Consider the following 20,901-nt stretch of genomic DNA (forward strand, 5'->3'; position numbering starts at 1 on the left):
TTTCCCAAAATATATCCCTGTATTTCAGTTGTAAACTGAAATGGGATAGAACATGTCTCCACTAGATGAGATTAGTAGGAGATCACTCAGGAATTAAGATTCAGTCTGGGATGATAGTAGGGTTTCACAGGTAATCTACTTCATTTTAGGAGAGCCACAGAGTGCTTTGAGCTGAATTTTGGAAGTTTTTGAGGTAGGCAGATTTTCCTCTAAAAATCAGAAGCAATTGCTCTGACATGTGTTATGTGATCTAACTGAGGGATCTTTATCAAAATAGTAACTAGTTATTTTTCCAAAGGAAGAAGATCTCCTTACTGTTGGTGAGGAAAAAGAAAATTCTGAATGGGAGAGAGAAATGTGGATTGAAGGCTCTCTAGATTAGTATGAAACAGGATTTCAGGACATAACCTCTGTATGAAACTAAAAACATTTTTCTTCTCATGTAAAAGGATGTGTTTCTGATTGGCCAAGCTCTGGACAAATAAGAACTACTTAACTACTTGTTTTTCTGAAAAATTTACAAAGACCAAGTTTTTATATGTTTATAGATGAGTATGTGTATGACTTCTACAACTGTACATATAAATATATATATATATATACACAGCTATAAAAAATACGTGTGTGTATATATATGGCATCTGTATTTATGAATGTATACACACACAGCTGCACACTTAAATGCTGGAAATTAGTGGTTTAAGGCTTTTTCTAAGACCCTGCTTTAGAAGATAAGCCCTCAGGGAAGAAAGAAGGTGTGTTCAGCTCTGCTCATAGAGTCTGGGGTCTTTTGCTCTGCTTTCAGAGCCTTCCTGGTGCCAGTAGTGTTGCATGGGTTCTTCTCTGTTAAGCTGGTATCAAGAGAAGCAGACTCAGGGGAACCAATTGTATTAGTTTAGGCTAATTCTGCTGTAACAACATCTTGAGCACTGCTGATGAAAACTAAGAAGATTAAAGTCCACATAATCTGGGGATCTTTATGTAAGTGAAGTTCAAATTACCATAAGCTCTTCAAATCATTGATCTGAGGATCAGTAAGAAGGGAAGAATAACTTCAACAAGCTCAAGCTGCAAATCCATGTCTTCGGCTCCTCTTTCTTTTTTTTCCCTTTTTTCTCTCCCTTTTTTCCCCTTTTTCCCCCCTTTTCCCCCCTTTTTTCCCCTTTTTTCCCCTTTTTCCCCTTTTTCCCCCTTTTTCCCCCTTTTTCCCCCTTTTCCCCCCTTTTTTCCCCCTTTTTCCCTCTTTTTCCCTCTTTTTCCCTCTTTTTCCCCCTTTTTCCCCCTTTTTCCCCTTTTTCCCCTTTTTCCCCTTTTTCCCCTTTTTCCCCTTTTTCCCCCTTTTTCCCCTTTTCCCCCTTTTTCCCCTTTCCCCCCCCTTTCCCCCCCTTTTCCCCCCTTTTTTCCCCTTTTTTCCCCCCTTTTTTCCCCCTTTTTCCCCCTTTTTCCCTCTTTTTCCCTCTTTTTCCCCCTTTTTCCCCTTTTCCCCCTTTTTCCCCCTTTTTCCCCCTTTTTCCCCCTTTTCCCCCTTTTCCCCCTTTTTTCCCTTTTTTTCCCCTTTTTTTCCCCTTTTTTCCCCTTTTTCCCCCTTTTTTCCCCTTTTTTTCCTCTTTTTTCCCCTTTTTTCCTATTTTTTAGTAAACTACTTTAAGAATTCTTTAGCATAAGAAAATTGGTTTTCTTCTACCTTCCTAGGGAAAAGGAGCTTTCAAAGGACCTACACACCTGTGTCTCTTACTCAGTTAACATGTGGTTGTATTGAATTGATGGAGGCTATTAAATGCTAAGAGCCACTGATTGATTATTTTAATGCTAGCGTACTGTTTCAATAAAGACTGCTTTTGAAATAGAAATCTGCCTTAATGGCACTACCATTTTACTGACTGTGGATATTGTAGCTTCTGATTTTTTTTATCAATTAGGAATGAGAGAATAGATTAGTGGTGCTCAGTGAATATGTCCAGATACAAAGGAAACAAGCCAGCAGGCCCAAAGTACCATCGAGTTGCACAGGTTTTCACCCTATTTAACATTTACAGACTTGAAACGACGTTTCTGTGGATTTTCTGACCTTATGGTGGCAGTAATTCTACTAACATTGTGTCCTTTTCTCTGTTGTCATTCATGGCTCCATATCCATGCTCAGGGATTTGGGGTGACATCTCTATGGGATTGTAGTTCAGTGCACATCTGCACCACGGACATGCTCCAGAATGGAGTGGTCCCATCCAATTTGCCTGTAGTGACAACCAAACCATGCCAGGAAATCATTTGAAGGAGTGGTAACGGGGTTGGTTACGCCCTTTCAGAAGCATTTTGAAACTGAGTTCCAGTGCTCAGAACGTTTTCAGGTGTGGTTTTATAACAGTAGGAGCTTAGCCTAAGCGTATGGCAGGCAAATTTAGATCTCAGGCTGGAGCCATGTATTTAAAAGTGACCAAATTACATTTCTGAAATATTGTATGTTGATAATATTATATAGTTAATGTTGTCACTTGAAGGAAATATGTTGTATTTAGTCATTAAAATAGACCTTTCGAGGCTTTTTTCCAACAGTTTAAGAAGTTTGTCACAGATAACATTTGCCTTGGAAGTGTTTTTATTGCAATAAATGCATTTTAGGAAGGTGGAGGGCTCTGGCCATCTGTAAGGAGCTCCTGCATTACCAGGCAAGGAACCAGTGCCTACTCCAGCTTCAGAGGCTGAGATGTTTTACTGATAAAGTGAAACTTCTAATTTAGGAAGAACGTTTGTTTTTTTTTCCTTTCTAAATCTCTATTGCTGCTTTGAGATGAATTGCAGTGAATTACTGTAATAATACTGTAACAGGCCACCTGGATGCTGTTAATAATGAACTTGATGAAATACCATTTCTGGAATGAATTTTAAATGAGGGTTTTTTTTTTCTGCAGGAAGTAGAATGAGTTGTGTCAGAGAGTGAAGAGTTTTTCTGTCACAGATCAGTTAAAGTGCCTCTGAACTATCAGAAAGGACTGAATGGTCACTGTATACCAACTCTGAGTCACCATTTTCGAGTAGCAATTGAGTCAGATTTTAAACTCTTAAGACTGTGAGTGGTAATGTGTTATTATGGTGCTTTTCATACTTTAGTACAGTATTCCGTGTTTGAAAAGATGGTAACTTTGTGTGTTGAGCAGTGTGGTATCAGCGTAAAGCCCACTGAAGTAACAGAAAATATTTTCTTTATTTGAAATTCAGAATTGCTATATTTCCAGTAAATCTATAGCTTATACATAAACACTTTATCTCTTCCAGAGAGGAGGGTGGTTTTCCAAGAATACTGCTTATTTCCTTGTCACTGGGGGAGCAGGGCATGGCTGGTGATACCAGCTTCTTCTCCCTGATAATGTGCAGTAAAAGATTCCTTCTGGGAGACAGTATATCTTAAATTGGTTATTTCTCAGGGCTGGGGTGGGACCCTCAGAGGATGCCTGTAGAGCAGTATGAGGAAGATTAAACTTCAGTGAGACTTACAAAGTGCATGTACAGAATATTCTAAGGAATAATCTGTCTTCTAGTCTGCAGGCACTGGGTGGAAAAATACCAGGACCTTGTTGCTTCATCTTAGTTGGTGCTTTTCTGGATACAAAAATCTTATGCAAGTGTAGATTCTGATGGTTTGAATATGGCTTCTTTTATAAACCTTTAAAAGTGGCCTATGTTAGGATACTTCATTTTCATAAGTTGTTTTTTCTTTGCATGATTTATACCTGGGTCTTGTTTAAAGGCTATAAAACAGCAGTGGTTTAATATCCTTCAATCAAAAGCAACTTTACCATCCACCTCAGATTTTTATTTTAAAGGATGCAAAATATTCTACTCAATGAGCTTTTAAAGCATTTAAAAACAGACTGGTTTTTTTGTTTTATGAGAGTCTTGAAAAGCCTGAAATTTTAGTTCCCTTGGCTGTCATGAGGATCTGTCCATATGTGTGATTTCTGTGGTATACTGCTTGATCTAACATGTTATCTTTACTGTGTATTACATAACTTGCTGAATATAAAAATGAACCATCCATAAAAGATAGTTATACTGTCTTAATTTCCAGTTTTTTAGTATGGCAGTGGGAATTGCTTGTCTTAAGAAATCACCTTAATCTGGTTTTGTCTGTGGATCCCATAAAACCAAAGCTAAGGAAAATCTAATGTGTGAAAATATTCTTTGTCCTTCCAAACTATGGTGGAACCAGTTTTGTGTTGTGTAAAAATTCAAATGGAACAGAAAATTGGAACAATACTTTAAATGAATAATAATTGTCATTTTCTTCACTGCTTCTGCTAGCGTCTTTAATTGTACTGAGTTAATTTAGTATGACTTTCTTCATCATGGGAAAAACTCTGTTAGATAATTTGCTCTGAATGCAGTGTGAATGCAGCAAAATAGTGGTCTTTCATTACTTTTCAAGTCCATCAAAATCTTTCTGAATCTTTCTGTGTCTTTAATGGTTTCTCAACCACAACTTAGTGTTGTTTTGTTTCATGTTCTGCTTATATAGCTGTAGTAGTGACTAAACCTAAGAGTGCGTGCAGATTAATTAAATTCCATATTCCATTTTATCCAATAGCAGGTTCATCTTCTGTCACTGGGCCAGCCCAGAAGAGAGTACTTTTTCTTGCAGTTTTCTTTTCTTTCTGGGTTTCAAGTCAAAGCTCATGGGAGATTGTGATTTGATTTAGCTTCTGAAAGTGTGTGACAGATTCATTTTTTTGTAAAGCTGAACTGAAATAAAGTAGACCTGTAGAAGTTTTGCCCATGGGATATTTTGTTTTAAGAAAATGGCTTTCTTTTGAAGGGTGTGAGCTGGAGCATAGTTTTAATTCCTGTAGAGTATGGTGCTTTTATAAATGTGTATTTTATTGCTAACACCATATGGCTATATGTACGTTATAAAGGCTGTTCATGCTAGCTGGCTCAAAAAGCAAATGTATAAATGTCTTTAAGCTCAAAGGAACTAACCCCTCCAGCTGTTAGTTTTTTCATATTTTAGTGTTGATCTTTCTGTTTTCTCTTACAAGGAATCTATCCCTGAAGCTGTCGAAGGAGGTGGAGCAAGGAGAAGCCAGGTACCCTCGTGTTAGCCAGCTGGCTGGCAGCCCATCTGTGGAGTGGCCTCTCACTGGTCTGGAAGAAGGTGGAGGCATTGAGTCTCTGCCCTTCAGGTTGATGCTCCAAGACTGCACAGCTGTAAAGACATTGCTTCTGAAAATGAAGAGGGTTCTTCAAGAGGTAATCACCCACTTATTTGTTAGATTAATATCTTTCAGTATTAATGAGCTAAGCAGCAAAAAGATCAGTAAAGTTTATGGATTTGATGTCTTCTAATATGTCTTGAATATGTGGAATTGATGCAGAAGTATAAATAGTCATGGCTCAACATGGTGAAGGTCAGACAGTTTATACTAGCAGAATTTAATTGATGTCCAGAGTGTAAAGCTTCTTTTGAGCTTTTACCAGAAAGGGGACAGGGGTGGCCAGCTGCTTGAGGTCAAAATACAGTGTATTGTTTTCTTCCAGTATTTTAGAGCTTTTCAGTTTCCTTACTGCATTTGTTATCTATTATGAAGTTGCATGCAATTTATTTAGAGGAGAGATGCAAAGGAAAAAAATTTTATTAAGTAGCAGTACTAAAAGGTTGCCAGCTTGAGTTTGTAAATTATGGCTGAAATCAAATTTTTTATGCCATTCACTGGGCCATTTCCTAACAATTTCAAGAGTCCTGGCTTGTCCTGTCCTGCTATATTCTCCTGCTTCCCCTATGGACTGCTGGTGCTGCTTTGAACATTTTGTTTTGTCTGTTTCTCTTTAGAATTTTAGAGAAATCAAATTATTTGGATTTTTTTTTTGGACACTTTCCAGCTTTTTGGTGGAGCCTTTACTCAGGTGTACACCATTAACTTTCATCTTCGTGTTAGTGAATTGCAGTTTGCTTTATCTTTTTGATCTACAAGAAGAATATTTTTTTGTTGTTGTTTTTTATCTATATAGAAATACAGAATAGTAATACATTTATAGAAATACAGAATAATTCAGGTTCAGAGGGCTCTCTGGAGGTCAGCCTTCTCTACTCAAAGCAAAGCCAGCTCAGAACAGGTTGCTCAGGTCCTTGTCCACTTAAACTTTTGGTACCTTAATGGAGTCTCCACAGCATCCCTGGGTAACCATTCCAATATTTGACTACCTCATTGTAACTTTTTTTCTGAAGATGGAAACAGAATTTCTTGTGTTGAAACTTCATCATATAATAAAGACCAAAAATAAGTTGGGGGTTTTTTACTGCTCACTTATTGGTCATCTGTATCTAAATTCAACCAACTATAGTCCTATCTGAAAAGGATTGTCAAAGGTTTAGCCACGATGGTTTGAAATGAGTCCTTCTAAACCACCTGTTTTTGCTGGATGGCAAGCCTCAGACTTTCGTGTTTCCTTCAGTTCACTAGAAGCTTGATTTGTGCTATATGGGTCCTTAATGCACTTCTGGATTGCTGAATCAAGAATTGAAATCATTAATTCTCCATTAGTTGCTTTTTATATAATGTGAGAATGTAGAGTGAATTTAAAGGATTTGTAACCTCATTGTATCTTGAAATAAATAAGAATTATTATATTATATGACATAGAAGTTCTAACATTCAGGTGGTAATGTAGGCAGCATTCTCTGTTGCTTCTAATGTGAATAATTCTATTATGATCAGAAAAGGTCTTTCTTACCGTGATGGTAAGCATAAGAATTTTAGTTTAACTTACACAGTTCCATTAAACTTGTGTAAGAATGTACTGTTATTTTCTCTTTGGAAATATGTTGTACCTTTCAGTACTTCATCTTTAGAAACATTCACCAGGTGATCTCCACAGAAGGAACATAAGGTATTTCATGTGACTCACCAGAATTTCATGTCCAGTTACTAATACCTCCTTATATAACTCATTGATTTTATTTTTTCATCTTAATCATTCAGTCTTTTACTTATTTGTTCCTTTGTACTATATAATTTTCATTTCCCCAGCTGACTGTAACACAGTGTGTCTCTGTAGTTTTCTTTTTGTCTTGCCCTATGAAATCAAAATAGCCTTTTCCTAATTCTACATTTGGATGTCCATATGTGCTGTAATTTACCTCAAAAGAACCTGAGTAGTTACTTTGAGCAACCAAAGAGAAGATGACCTTGAAATGTATTAGAAATTTATATTGAAATGACACAACTTGATTATCTTCAGAAATTCAGACATTTATATGTTTATGTCACTTTTAAATTATTAGTGAAAGATTACAGGAACGTATAATCCCATAAAATTGAAATACTGTATTGAAGAATCTGATAAATAAGTCATCTGAGTATATTTAGCAGACAGTTTCCATGGAGAAGATCCCCTACTTCCATTGCAACTAGACGTAATTTTTTTCATCCAAAAGTCACTTCTGCCCCAACCAATATTGTAAATCAAACTCAGAGCAGTCCAGAATAAAAGACATTAAAGAAAAATTCTTTCCTTAACATGGAATGCTCAGGCATTTTTAGATGTAGTCAAACATAGTCTTTGGCAGACTTGTATAGAATTGAAATATTTTATGCTTGCAAGACTGTAAAATAAGATTATATATTTATAAAACTAATGATATGTCACATGTTTTCAGCCACTTTAAAAATATACAAACTTCATGGGGAAAATTACATGGGTTACCAGAAAAAAAAGTTGCGGTGTTTCTGTTTTATGGCTGATGTTACCCATAGAAGAAAGAATTACAGTAGTGTACACCTCTTTATTGAAAAATAACATGCTAATTGAGTTAAAATATTAGCCCTGTTATTCAGTGTAATCCTTCTTCTTAAGCACTGAGCACTGCTTCTAAGGAATAATTTAATTATGATCTGCCAAAATGTAATACTAGCTAGTAAAATATGGTTCTTTTTGTTACAGTTGCTTGTAATTGAAGAATCTAAATGGGAAAACTGCATGCAATGTATGCTGTACTGTGCTGCAGACTTACAGGCTTGTTATTAGTCTTATCTTGAAAAGGGAAATTGAAGACATGGCAGTAACTTTCAAGATTGAGAATGTTATTTAGTAAAAGGCTAATGAATGATCGTTCAATTAAGAGAATTAATTACCATTTCACTTTCAGTGAAAAAGCCTTGAAAATGTCTACTAATAATTCTTTATGGTTTTGGCCATGCAAGGCTCATAAGGCAGATTGTTCCCCAATATTTTGGGGAACCTCATTGAACAAAGCTGGATAGTCTGGAGGGTCCTGGCATGTTGAGAAAACTTGGTGATTTTCCAAGTGCTCTGGAAGATCTCTCTCAATCTCTTCTGCAGCTTTTTCTCATGGATGTTCCATTTCTGACAAGACAAATCTGCAATAAATTGTGTAACCAAGACTTGTGGGATGCATAGTTTCATGAAGAAGTATTACCAGAGTATTACCCAACATGGGCAGCTTGATAAAAGCGACTTTAGCCTAGCAGACAATACAAGCTGTTTTGCGGCCTGTCCATGATTTCTTTGTCTCCCTTTTCTCTCCAGCTCGTGGATGTTTATTTGGACTGTTTGGTTTTTGTTTTTTTTTTTCCTCAAAGTCTTTATGGTACTAACCTTTTTGTCAGTAGTAACTCCTCTCATTTGAAAGAGAGAAGACAAGAAAATAGGAGTTGAGTAGATGAAATTGGGAGCTTTTTCCACTCCTAAGAAGTGGATTCTTTACCTTCTGACTTCGAGCAGGCCTCTCTGCTCTGAACGGTTCTTCAATTAATCTCTGTCATTTTTGTTCTCCCCCATTTTTGGGGGAAAGTATAGAACAATGGATGTTTTATACTTTCTATGGTTCATAACATTTCTGGCAACTGATTGTGTTTAGCCAATGAGCTTCTGAAAGCTGGACTGTATCTTCTTTCTCACTTACTGCTATGAACAATAATGAATACATAATGCCTCTTAACCAAGCAATATGTTGGCTTTCCTGTGCTCTTCCAGATGAGAATGAAATTATTTCCATCTGTTAACTTTTTTATGGCTTGAGTTATAGCTGGCTTAGGCAGTGTTGAAGTCTGGCTAATCGAGGGGACATTTAAGGGCTTTGCCTTTTCTAAAATCATTGGTTGAACATTTCAGGCAGAGACATACTGAGCAGAACTTGTATAGTTTTGGCTTCGTGCCTAACAAGAGAAGGTCTTTATGCTGAAATAAACATAATGGAAAAATACAGTTGTATTGGGAAGGAATCCATTTAGTCAGTGATAATGGGGTTTTGTTCAAACTTTAGATGTTGAGCTTGTTCATTAATTCCATTGAGTGCCATAATTAAAAGAAAATCTTTGGGCCTGTAGAAACAAGGTAATATTTTCTGTGTATTCTTTATGAAATATATAGTTTATTAGCTGCAAAATTCTACTTTTGGTTATTTTTATGGCAATATCAGAAGTGACCTTACTGGTTGCTAATCTAAAAAATTAAGATACTTTGTCTATATGTTTGTGTAATTTGGAATATAAATTATTCAGCTCATGCTTTTTTTGGAGCTCTGAAAAACACCACGCAGGCTATGGTGCTTTAGCTAATTGCTACAATTAGCAATAGGACTAAGTTACTTTGGACATGGATTGCATACTGTGTTTTACTAATTAATCATTTATTTTACTGAGGGAAATTGCTGCTGCCTGTGGCTGTCATTAAAAGTTAATGTGTCCGATACAGTGTCTTTAGATTGCACTTGAAAAAAAAAGACCAAAAAAAAAGAGAAATGTGGAAAATTATGTCAAAATTGCTGTGAGACTGGCCATAAGGGTTGCCTGAGATTAGTGGGGCAGAGTGATACCACTCAGGCTGCAATTAGTCTGTCAGATATCACTGGCTGCATTACTTCTCCCCATGCATCTTTCACCTCATCAGTAAAATAAGCATAATTATAGAGCCCCCTTTTATGCTGCACTTGCAATCCACTGATGGAAAGTACTGAGAGAAGGCTAATTGCTGTGTGGATATTTTGTAGTCTGATCACTGGTCAGTATGGAATTGCCCTTAAACTATGTTTTTTAAAGACATTAAAGCATTTCCTTCAGTCTGCTATAAAATGTATTATACTTGCTAATACTGTGTTAGCCGCTCTAGGAACCAACTGCACGTTTAATACACTGTAAAATACTGCAGGTTTTCTTCCTTTAAGTAACTTTGTAATTAACCACTGTAGCACTGCTGATTTATTGAACAGCTCTGCATTTAACATAGTCCCTTTTATCAAGTAATCCATGCTGGAAATTGGTAATTCCTTCATTTCATGGTATGTTGATACTACATATACTCATAAATTTAAATAACTACTAATAAAAATGTACTAGGTTTAGTAATAGGATTTAAATCTATTATGTTAAATTGGCTTTTTCTTTTGGAAATATACATGGGCTCATGTATATACTCATGTCCAGCTGGTTGCAAAGACAGGCAGAACACCCCATTGTTGCACTTTGTGTGTTTTTTTCCTAGGAGCATATCTCAGGGTGATGGAGAATACAGGGGACAAATGGATAGAGTCAGGTGTTCTCTTCAGCAGTGAAGATGTTTTATTCTGAGATTATCCATTGTAAGGAATTTAATAACAAGGAACAAACCCAATGTTAGTTATTAATTAGACATTCTCAAGGTACAAGAGCACCTCTGTACATTCCATGCGATGGAACTGAAGCGGATCTGCTCCATGACTTTCCCTGGCACCAAGCTGACAGGCCTGTAATTTCTGGGAGCCTCCTTACAGCCCTTCTTGTAGAAAGACATCACATTTGTTAACCTTCAGTCAACTGGGATCTCCCTGGTGAGCCAGGACAGCTGCTAAATGATTGAAAATGGCTCAGTGAGTGCTTGCACCAACTCCCTCAGTACCCCTGGGTGGATCCTATCTGGCCCCATAGACATGTGCATGTCTAAGTGGTGTAGAAGGTTGCTGGCCATTTCCCCTTGGATTATAGTGGTTTCATTCTGCTCCGTCTTCCAGCTCTGGGGTCTGGGCTGTCCCTGAGGACAACTATCTTACTACTAATGACAGATGCAAAATGGCATAAAGTTCCTCATCCTTTGTCACTTTGTTTGCCCCCACATCCAGTAAAGGATAGAGAGTTTCCTTAGCCCTCCTTTTGTTGTTAATGTATTTATAAAAACTTTTTTTGTTGTTGTTTTATATGATAGTAGCCAGACTAAGTTCTAGTTGGGCTTTGGCCCTTCTAATTTTCTTCCAGCATAACCTCATGAAGTCTTTGTAGTCCTCCTGAGTTTCCTGCTTCTTCTTGCAAAGATCTCAAACTTTTTTTTTTTTTTTTCTGTCTTTTGGCACATGGGGATGGGCTGTTCCTGTGCCATTAAGATTTCTTTCTTGAAGAATGTCCAGCCTTCCTGGATTCCTTTTCTCTTAAGGATCTTTGTACTTTACAACAGATGCTCCTGGACAGTGTGTTCATTTACTGGCACTCTCTTGAGTACTTTAGAGTGTGAGGTTACAGGTTGGAGATGGGCACACAGCTCTGGGCCCCTGTGAAGCCACACTAATCCTGGCTCAATAAAAAGATCTTCTGAATTGGTTCAGCTCTGTTATCAGTTCATCATTGCCCATGCTCACGCTGAAGTTGTTTTGAAAGCTACATTGATAATGTTTTTGAGCCACACTTTGACATTATCAGTCTGAAATGAATACCCTTAATATTTAATACTGAAAATTGAAAATTTCTTTATTTCTGTTCTGTTTGTTCTGCTGCTGTGGCTTAATCTTTGTAGACTACGTGTGTCTGTGTGCTACAGCCTCACTGAAACTGGATTGACCATGAAACATGTTGTCTTCCACATGTAGGGGGGGTGGTGATGGAAGTGTCTACTCCATGTATTCAGAAAGCAAGTGATGAGTTATTTCTCCTGTGGTTGCCTGAATGAAACATTTTCGTATGGCAGGGCAATGTGCTCCAGGTCAGCACAGATTTGCATAGAATGTGCCCCAGCCTCCTCAACAAGCCGTGTCTGAGCAGCACCTTGCAGGGAAGCATTAAAAATAGTAACCCTATTAATAGGTAATGTCCCTACATCAGCAGTTCTGTGCAATTGTCTGTGATTAACCTGTGGCTGAACACCATAAAATTATAACTGTTGCAAAACTGAAACCATGGTCTCGTTTAGTACTTCCATGGTTTTGATCCATTGCTGCAGCTGGGTCAGCTAAATCCCACCCCTCACTCCTTGGCAGTGGAGCTGATCACACCAATTACATTTTGTAGTAAAACTACAAATACCAAAAAGTGCATTGCAAAATAATGAGCAAGCGGTGGAAGAAATCCTGACTGTCTGCAAGAGTCTATAGAAGGAATTGATTATACTAAGTTGTTAGGGCTCATGAGTAATTTGATTTAAATGAAAGAAGGTAGATGGAAGAATTTCTGATAAAAAAAAACATTTAAGACTGCCAGATCTAACAGATTTTGCAGTAAGTTACCCAGTTACCCAGTTTTTTTAAAGGAAAAAAGTAATTGAAAATAGGACTGCACCTAAGCTTCATTATAATTGATTTTCCTGCAAATTTATTATAGTTATGAAAATACCAACTCATCAAACAGTTTTGTAATTTACAAAGAGCATTTCATATGAGGTTTATAGCTGGTGCCATTACCTTCAACTTCAATAGGTTAAAACCAAAAAGAATTGTCCTCATTTAAATAGTCTGTCAACTTCTGAAGCTGGACAGTCCTGTATGCCCCCTATATTAAGGTTTTTTTCTTCCTCATGATAGGTTGCAGTTTTCCTGACACTGAAAAATGTCTGGTTCTATAGATAAAGCAGTAAAACTGGTAATATGCAACTGTTGCTGTAAATGGATGTTCAAGGAGAATAAAATGTAACATAAAAATGTAGGTCTTATACTCAGGTAGTAGAGTGCCAGCTGTACCTGTAGTTGCCCATTTAACTATTTGTGTTCATGTATGACCATACAGATGTTTCTGCAGCATTTAAATTTGATGTCTTAATTATCCCTAATGCCTTGATCATCCAGAATTTCTGAAACAAGTGCTAGTGTAGTCACAAGAGAAATTCTCACTGTTCGTAGCATAGCTGGATCCTGGCATAGCTCCGCGCTGCAGATTTGTTTGATGCCTTCTCTGCACAGTGCATTCCTTTACTTTGCAGCCCAGGTTATCAGAACAGTGCTGATCATTTTTCTAGTGGAAGAAAGAAAATATATGAGAAATGCTGATACAGCATGCTTACAACTGAGCACCCTGATCTAGTAGATGTCGTCTCTGCTCTCTGCAGGGGAGTTGGAGTGCTTGATGATTTTATGATTTTGACAGGAAATAATAGTACTGATTTTGTGCTGTCTGGCTCCACTTGAGTTCATGAAGATTAAGGGGTTTGTTTGAAGGCTTACATGATGAATCCCAGTGACAAAGAAACAAACATATTTTTGGAAAAGGATTTAGAAATTGCTCACTGGGGACATATCCTACACCTGGTTTTGTAATTGTCCAGAGCCAATTGGTAGGCACATGTATCTTTCATGAGCATGTGATGTATTGAAAGAAATATTGCATATGTCTGATAGTCTGTATTTTCCTCGTTTATGTACCTTAATATTATAAATACAGCAGTTCTCTGCCTCTGGTCAGAGCCTCAGCTGGGTGTGAAATAGCACAGGTGCATTTAATCCAGCTGGTATTTGGTGCCTTGTCAGACTGCTGCTCTCTTCATCTTTCTTTCTCCTTACATTTTTGTGTTCATGGTGAGTTCCCTTTACAGAGACAATATGCATCCATGTAATGAAGAGCTCATGGATGTAACATGCAAACTTAGCTCATGCCTAGAAATTTTTTTTAAATTTAAATTGAATACTCTCCTCTGTTTTCCCTCCGGGACTCAACAAAAGGTATTGAAAAGTTGTCAGGTAAAAGCAATAGCCTCATTTGCAAGCTTAAGAAGAAGATTCTTCTTTTTATCAACAGCTCTTGTGTCAAATCTCTGTGAAGATAATCTAAATAGGAACAAATATATGTTCAGAGATAACTGATGTTGCCTCAGTAGAAACTGTGCATGTCATAAAGCAGCTAAGAAAGGATACAGTTTGATTACTTACATCTCTTTGAAGCAGGATAGAGATAGATGAACGACTAGTCAAGGATCATTTCTATCCTAGGATTTCTATTTCTCTTATGTGGCACTACTTTTCCTGCCCCTCCTGGGCAAATCATTGTGGTGGTGTTTTTGGGGGTTTGGTTTTGTTTTTAAAAATTTTATTTTGGTGTAATATGAGGAAAACAAATCTCTGGTCACAGTTACAAACCGCCACAGTGGAAAAAGAGGGGCAATTTTTATTACTTGCCATCCCATGCAAAAATCTCTTCTAAAGATTTTTCTTTGCATTTCATTTAAACTATGGTATCAGATTAAATTAAAAGTCCTTAAATCTCCAGTGTATAGCCATGCCAGCCTTGCTCATCTGTGTAAGTCCCCTGCTGCTGATAAACTTCTGGTGTTTGAGTCAGTCCTTTTGCTATGAAAATGAGCATTTTTCTCACCAGTCCCCAACGCCTTTTTGGTTTCCCCCTCTACACTATGTGATGCAGCTTTGGATTGGTTGATGTCTTAAACTTGTACTCCTACCCTCATGCATGGTGCTATGGAGCAACAATTGCTTTTAAAGTTAAGACTGTCAGGGTGCATGTAGAGAGAAACAGTTCAGCATGTCTGGATGTTTTATAGCTAAAAGATGTAACCAAAATCTTAGTAAGTGAGCAAATCTCCCATGTGAGCAGGACCTTTCCTGATTTGCCCTGTCAGAAAGAACTTTTTATTCCTTTTGTGTAGATTGCTTTTATATTGAAACAGAGATTAGCCTTTTTAGAGTACTGAAACTGAACATTCAAGGTAGTTTAAGATAAACCATGATAAAAATATTGCTGATTTTACAGACTTTTATAAAACCAGCCAACTATCATAAGTTATGTTTTCTAGTTTTTTATTTCATCAAAGCTCTCTTTTAAAGTTTGTTGAGGCAGTGGAGAGCTCTGCCTTGATGTTAGTGAGCTTTGGGCTCCCTGAATGAGTAAGACAGTGACATCAAAATGGATTCATACTCACAGGTTCTGTTTGTATGTGGTTGTCATTATAATTCACATTCTGGTGGGCCTGGCTGCCTTTTTTCATTGTGCTGGTGTGTGCATGTCTGTGGCTGAAATGAGAGTATTTAGCTGTATATCATTTATATATTTTTACAATAAATTACTTAGTAAGACACATGTGCTTTTGTAATATGCACATAACCATGCAGTTCTCACAGGTGTACCTAAAATATGCCACTGTCTCTTGCTAGTTACAGTGATGGTTGCGTTGAATTTGCTGCTAAAAGGTGAACCTATACCAAAAATATGTTTTATAATTTCAAATAGAAAATACTTTAAAGATATGTTTAAGATTATTGTTTAGATACCGAGCTTTCCTAGCCTATGTCATTCTGTCATTGCATTGTTCTTTCACCACTGATTTTTCTAATGAATATGAACTTTTAATGTATTTCTTTTGACTTTTGTGATTAAGCTCCTTCTAAGTTGTCTTTATTAAGATGCCATTATGTTTTCACAATGCAAGCTTCATCAGTATATTTTGTAGGCCATATTTTACCATATGATGTCATTTACTGATACAATACAGTATTTGACTGTTGGTTGGTTTATTCATATAACTGATTTCTTTTTTCCTCAACTTAAGCATCTTTCTGATTATCTTGTGTTTATGGCATCTTTTTCCAGCTTCTTGAACAATTTATTAGGGCAGTTTACTGGCTCAAAATAGAATTCCTTACTATTTATATACCAGCTTTTACAAAAATATAATTTTGTAGTATAATTTGGATAAATTGTTTTCTCACATTCTAGTCACTTTGGGACTTGCATTATGTGCAGCTTAATTGGCTAGGATTATTAAGAATTAGTATAAAATACTGTACTAGTATTAGAATTAGTACAGAGTATTCTTCTCATTTTTTTGGTATTATTCAGTTTCCTTCCCCTGTATATTTGTATCTGAATGCTGCAGAGGATCTTAGAGAAGCATTTCTGAATATCTTGACAGTATTTAAATAATAGAAAAAAAACAGTTTTGTATGAACTTTGGTCCTATAATATTGTCATTACATAATGCTGTGTTCTCCATCGTGTTTAGATGGGTACTATTTATAAGTGATTTTCAGAACTGCGGACAGATAAATGAAATGCAGTGTGGTCTTGCAGAGCCTACTGGAAAAAATTGAGATTTTAGTAGTTTGATACAGTGTCTTATGGAATATGTTTCCATCAGAGTTGGAAGAGCATGTAGTAGGGGGATAATTTCAAAGCCAGTGTTTACTTTTATTCATGTAGTATAATCAGTGTATAAATAGATATATGGTGAGTCTTCAAGACACATTATTCTTGTACTGAGTTTTTTGGTTTAAGATTTCATTAGTTTTGTCTGTGCCATGGTTACAATGATGAACTTTATTCCATTTTTTTATGGAATACAGATAGGAATGAACCTTTCTGGACACGTTGGGAACTGAAAATACTTGTTCTTATGAAACAGTTTCAATGTGTCAGAATAATAAAAATGTACGTAATTATAAACTACTTCTTCATTCAGATCTCCTTTTGGGGAAATGCAATACCAGCAGTGATAGCTTTACTCCTGTGTGCTATTTGGAAAAGATTTTCTGTGCAAGTTACACCCAAAAAACCCCCCTTCATTTATTCCATCTTGGTTTTGATGTTAAATTGCAAATTCCTGCCATTATCTGGAATCTAGCTGCAAAAGGGAGAGGGAATGAAGCACAGATACAAAAATAGGAACAGGAGAAAAGTGGCAAAATGTGAACTAAATGTAGAAATGCTTTGCTGGAAGGGGGGTTGTTTGAGCTAGTCTGGCACCCTGGCAGGCCTGCTTCTGTATTTGGTATTTGCTGAAGCAAGTAATTTATCCTGACAGTAACTTTGCCAGTACTGCAAGAATCCTATTTCACTAAGATTAACACTTTCTCCCTTGTTTCTAAGGACAAATATGCTTAATTTCTTGTTTCTAGATCTTCTTGTCATCTGTCTCTTCTGTGGTTTGTGTGCATACGCTGTAGCAAGTGTTAAACATGAGCTGTAGTAGTAAGATTGAGCAGCTGAGCTCTTTAGCTTTCTTAGTGGTGGATTTTTTGGTTTGGTTTGCTTGTTGTTTTTTGTTTGTTTTGTTTTGTTTTTTGGCTTTTTTAATACAGTTTGCTGTTGCAAGATTATGAGCTCCAGCCACAAGGGAAAGCAAGAGGACTAAGGTTTGGGGTAACCATTATTCTAGACGGCTTTTGGAGCAGTAACATAAAATATTCATGTACTGTCTGATGAAATTTTCGTGGCTTTGCCCCATGACATTATTCAGGGCCTTCTTACTTATCACTGCTATGGTAACAAGTTCACTCACCTGCTTTTGAAGGAAAAAAAAAAAACTGAAGGAGTGAATAAGGGAAAACAAATGATGTGTTTATAATTGTATCATGTACAGCATTTATTCTGACTTAGAAGGTGCTGGTAGTGAGATTGTGAGACTTAACTTAAAACAAGTTTTTTATTCCTATAGTAGGGTTTAAGGCAAAGCTTTATTTAGAGAGGTTTCTGCCCAGCAAAAAGTATTGATAGCTTGTAATACTGGCAGTTAGAGAAGATATATTGTACCCTGGATACCAGGAAAGAGGGGGCTTATACCAAAGCACTCTAGTTTCATACCATGATTGGCAAAATACAGCTGAAATTATAATAATGACATTAATGAAAACAGGGCTAATTTTTAAAGTAAACTCAGCACAAAGTGTAGTTTGTGTATTTTTCTGTTTTTTATGTGGACTCATTTCAACAATTCTTATTTTTACTGAGCACAACAAATTTGAAATCTGCTGTTCTTTTCAGTTTCAAGTGGTGATACTACTTCATGTCATGGTCTTGCAGCCTAAGTAAGCAGATAATCACTAGCACAGTTTTTGCCATGGGTGCCTGAATTCCAGTTTTCTTCTTGACTCCATGCTCAGCAGCTCAGTTGCAGCATGATGCACAGACCTTCATGAAACACAGGAAGTCAGTCTGGCAGGTTGAACTTAAGATAACCACTACACAGGCACTCCTCATGCACTGACCATCTAGAAAGGCCCAGCCTGGATCAGACATCCAAGTTGACATGAAATAATTGGGATGTTGCACAATGGGTACTTCTAGGGACAAAACCTCCCACTTCTGTTCTTGTATGTAAAACCAAACACAGACACTAAAGTTAACTTCTAGAAACAGTGACCTACACAGACTCTTATCTATCTAGAAACTAATTTTTTTAAGCACATCCTTAGATTTCAGTAACATTGAATAGTGGACTTACACTAGTGATTGTGGTACTTCAACTTTTGTTGCCTTAGAATAAAGAAAATTGTGACAGTATGATTTTACAGGTACATTTAGGGTCTAGAGGGGAAGCCATATGAGGAGAGCCTGAGGTCACTTGGTTTGTTTAGCCTGGAGAAGAGGAGACTGAGGGGGGAGATCTCATAATGATCTGCTTGGGTCTGTCCAGTCTCAAGGCCCAAGGGAGCAGCATGAAGCTGTGTCAGGGGAGATTTAGTTTGAATATCAGGACAAGGTTCTTCACCCAGAAGCTGATTGGGCACAGGGCACACAGAGAAATGGTCACAGCACCAAACCTGACCGAGTTCAAGAAGCCTTTAGACAATGTTCTCAGATACATGGTGTGATTCCTGGGGATGGTCCTGTGCAGTGCCAGGAGTTGGGCTTGAATGATCCTTGTAGGTCCCTTACAACTCAGGATATTCTAGGATTCTATGATTTAGCTGTTCTCCTGCTAAACATTTCCTTCCCTCCTCAAAAGTGTTAAAAAAAAAAAGGTACTGAAGACCTAGTCTAAATTTTGAGAGCCAGGAATCTCAACAGCTTGACAGTTCTCACATACAAGGCCTTTGTGGGCACCAAGAAGCTTCTGTGTCTCTGTGCAGCACAGATGTATTCTGATCGGTGCTAGGTTTATAACTCAGTTCTTCTGCATACTAATAGGGAATTGTGCAGTCATCAGTTTTATTTTTAAAGTCTGCCTATTGCAGTTGTTTTGTCTTTGACTAGACAGGGAGAAAGATCCTTGGCTGTGGAAATTAAAAAGCTTTGTTGTTATGTTGTCATTTGATTGATTACAGCACAGAAGAGTTACACTACAGGTTAGTGCAGGCTAATTCTGTTTACAAAACAAGTCTTTACCTGTAACTACAATAAGTATTGTCATGCTTTAATGTAATCTTAAGACTTTCTCAAGCCCAGTCAATTTCAGAAGGTAGGTGATTGCAAGGGTGTGTTCATGATTGTCTCACCGGCACCCGGAGTGCACCATGGGTTCCAGATAGGACTTGGACAAAAGGCTCTTCACGCCTACTTTTAGAGAACAGGGATGATGCTGTTCTTGATCTGCATTTGTCACCTGTGTTTTAAGCATTTATAAGTGTCTTGTGAATGTTGCAGGATAGCAGTATTTCCCTCTTATCTTACTCCATCCAGGAGTTGATTAATTTGTAGCAAATTTCTGCTGCTGTGTCACTGGCCTCTTGCTCCATACATTCATATCACTTTTTGTAATATCCATCTTTCAGTGACTATCTGACCTCTAAAAGGTCACTAGGTGCCAATTGAGAAGATACTTCAAGTCTTTCCATCTCCTTTTAAATAAATTTTACAGGGTTTGATGTGGAAAGGTAAGTGTTTGTTAAGGTGGCTTTTATCTATCCCCTAAAAATGAATAGATTACTGTAACGTCACTATACTAGGACTCAAAAGACCTATTAAAAACATGCCCTTTTTTGTGAAACCCTGTACATTAGCTTTGTTGTGTTTTCATCTTCATTTGTTAAAAGCCAAATACCCATCCCTAAGGTCATACAGTTCTCTGTGCAGGGTACATACATGCTTGTATTCCTTAGTGCTACATCCTGTACAATATTTATGATTTTTAGATTTTGCAAGCCCTGGTGATGAAATGTTCACATACTTTTGTTATACAAATATTAGTGTTGATGGCTTTCAGAAAAGGAATTGAAGTGATTTTGAAGTGCATGCATATATATATAGAGAGAGAGAGAAAGGGAATGGCTTTTGGAAGTAGAAACAAGGTCATCTTAAGTTCCAATAAAAGCAGGATAAAAGCTTGTGAATATATTCTGAGTTAATATAGTTTCAAATGAAATCATACCCTTAGGCTCAGTCTTCAAGAATTTTAGTACCACCTGAAAAATCTGCAGTTGTTATTTTTCTTTGTGTGCTGGTAGGGTTTTGTTTTGTTTTTTTTATAAATAAGGTGGGCTAATCAGATTATCAGAAGCAATAGACCTGGGAAGAAAGGGCAAACACAGCTTTGGAAAGAAGGATTTAAGACTGATGGCATGCAGAGAAAAGGCCTCTCAGGATACCTGAGACTGCCTCTGAACTATTTCTTGGTGGGAATAGATTTTTTTTTTTATGAAGTATGTTTGTGTGGAAGATGAACAAGGGTGTAAAAATTCCAAGAGACATTTTAAAGTAGATTTACATGCTTAGCAGCTGTTACGCTGTGACCACTGTTAAATGCCTTCAGGGAGCAGAAGCAGTTGGTTTTAGAAACAATGTGTGGAATGGCAAAAACTTGGTGACGTATTCTGCTAAACTGCTGCTTCTTTTAATTTCAAAACTTCTAGCAAATGTTTCTAGTAGACTTAGTTTTTCATTCTGAAAAATGTGATTGAAATCTGGGAGATTTTAATCTGGCGCTTTCTCATTCTCTCATACGGAATAGATAGATTTTGCTCTATACCAAGGCTACAGCACATGAATTGGGATA

General features: G+C 37.1%; 1 protein-coding gene across 19 annotated transcripts in view; it reads left to right on the top strand.

Annotated features, from left to right (window-relative positions):
* CCSER1 (coiled-coil serine rich protein 1) overlaps window positions 1–20,901 on the top strand; it is a 666,540-nt gene that overhangs the window by 288,664 nt on the left and 356,975 nt on the right. For 18 of the 19 annotated variants that reach the window (XM_069013059.1, XM_069013052.1, XM_069013053.1 and 15 more), the window contains one exon: window positions 5,034–5,244. In XM_069013059.1, the coding sequence (XP_068869160.1) occupies window positions 5,034–5,244 (211 nt within the window). The remainder of the gene's footprint in view (window positions 1–5,033; window positions 5,245–20,901) is intronic. The other variant, XM_069013062.1, reaches the window with a different exon arrangement.

This window comes from Aphelocoma coerulescens, chromosome 4 (genome assembly GCF_041296385.1).
Source record: "Aphelocoma coerulescens isolate FSJ_1873_10779 chromosome 4, UR_Acoe_1.0, whole genome shotgun sequence".
Taxonomy (NCBI): Eukaryota; Metazoa; Chordata; class Aves; order Passeriformes; family Corvidae; genus Aphelocoma; species Aphelocoma coerulescens.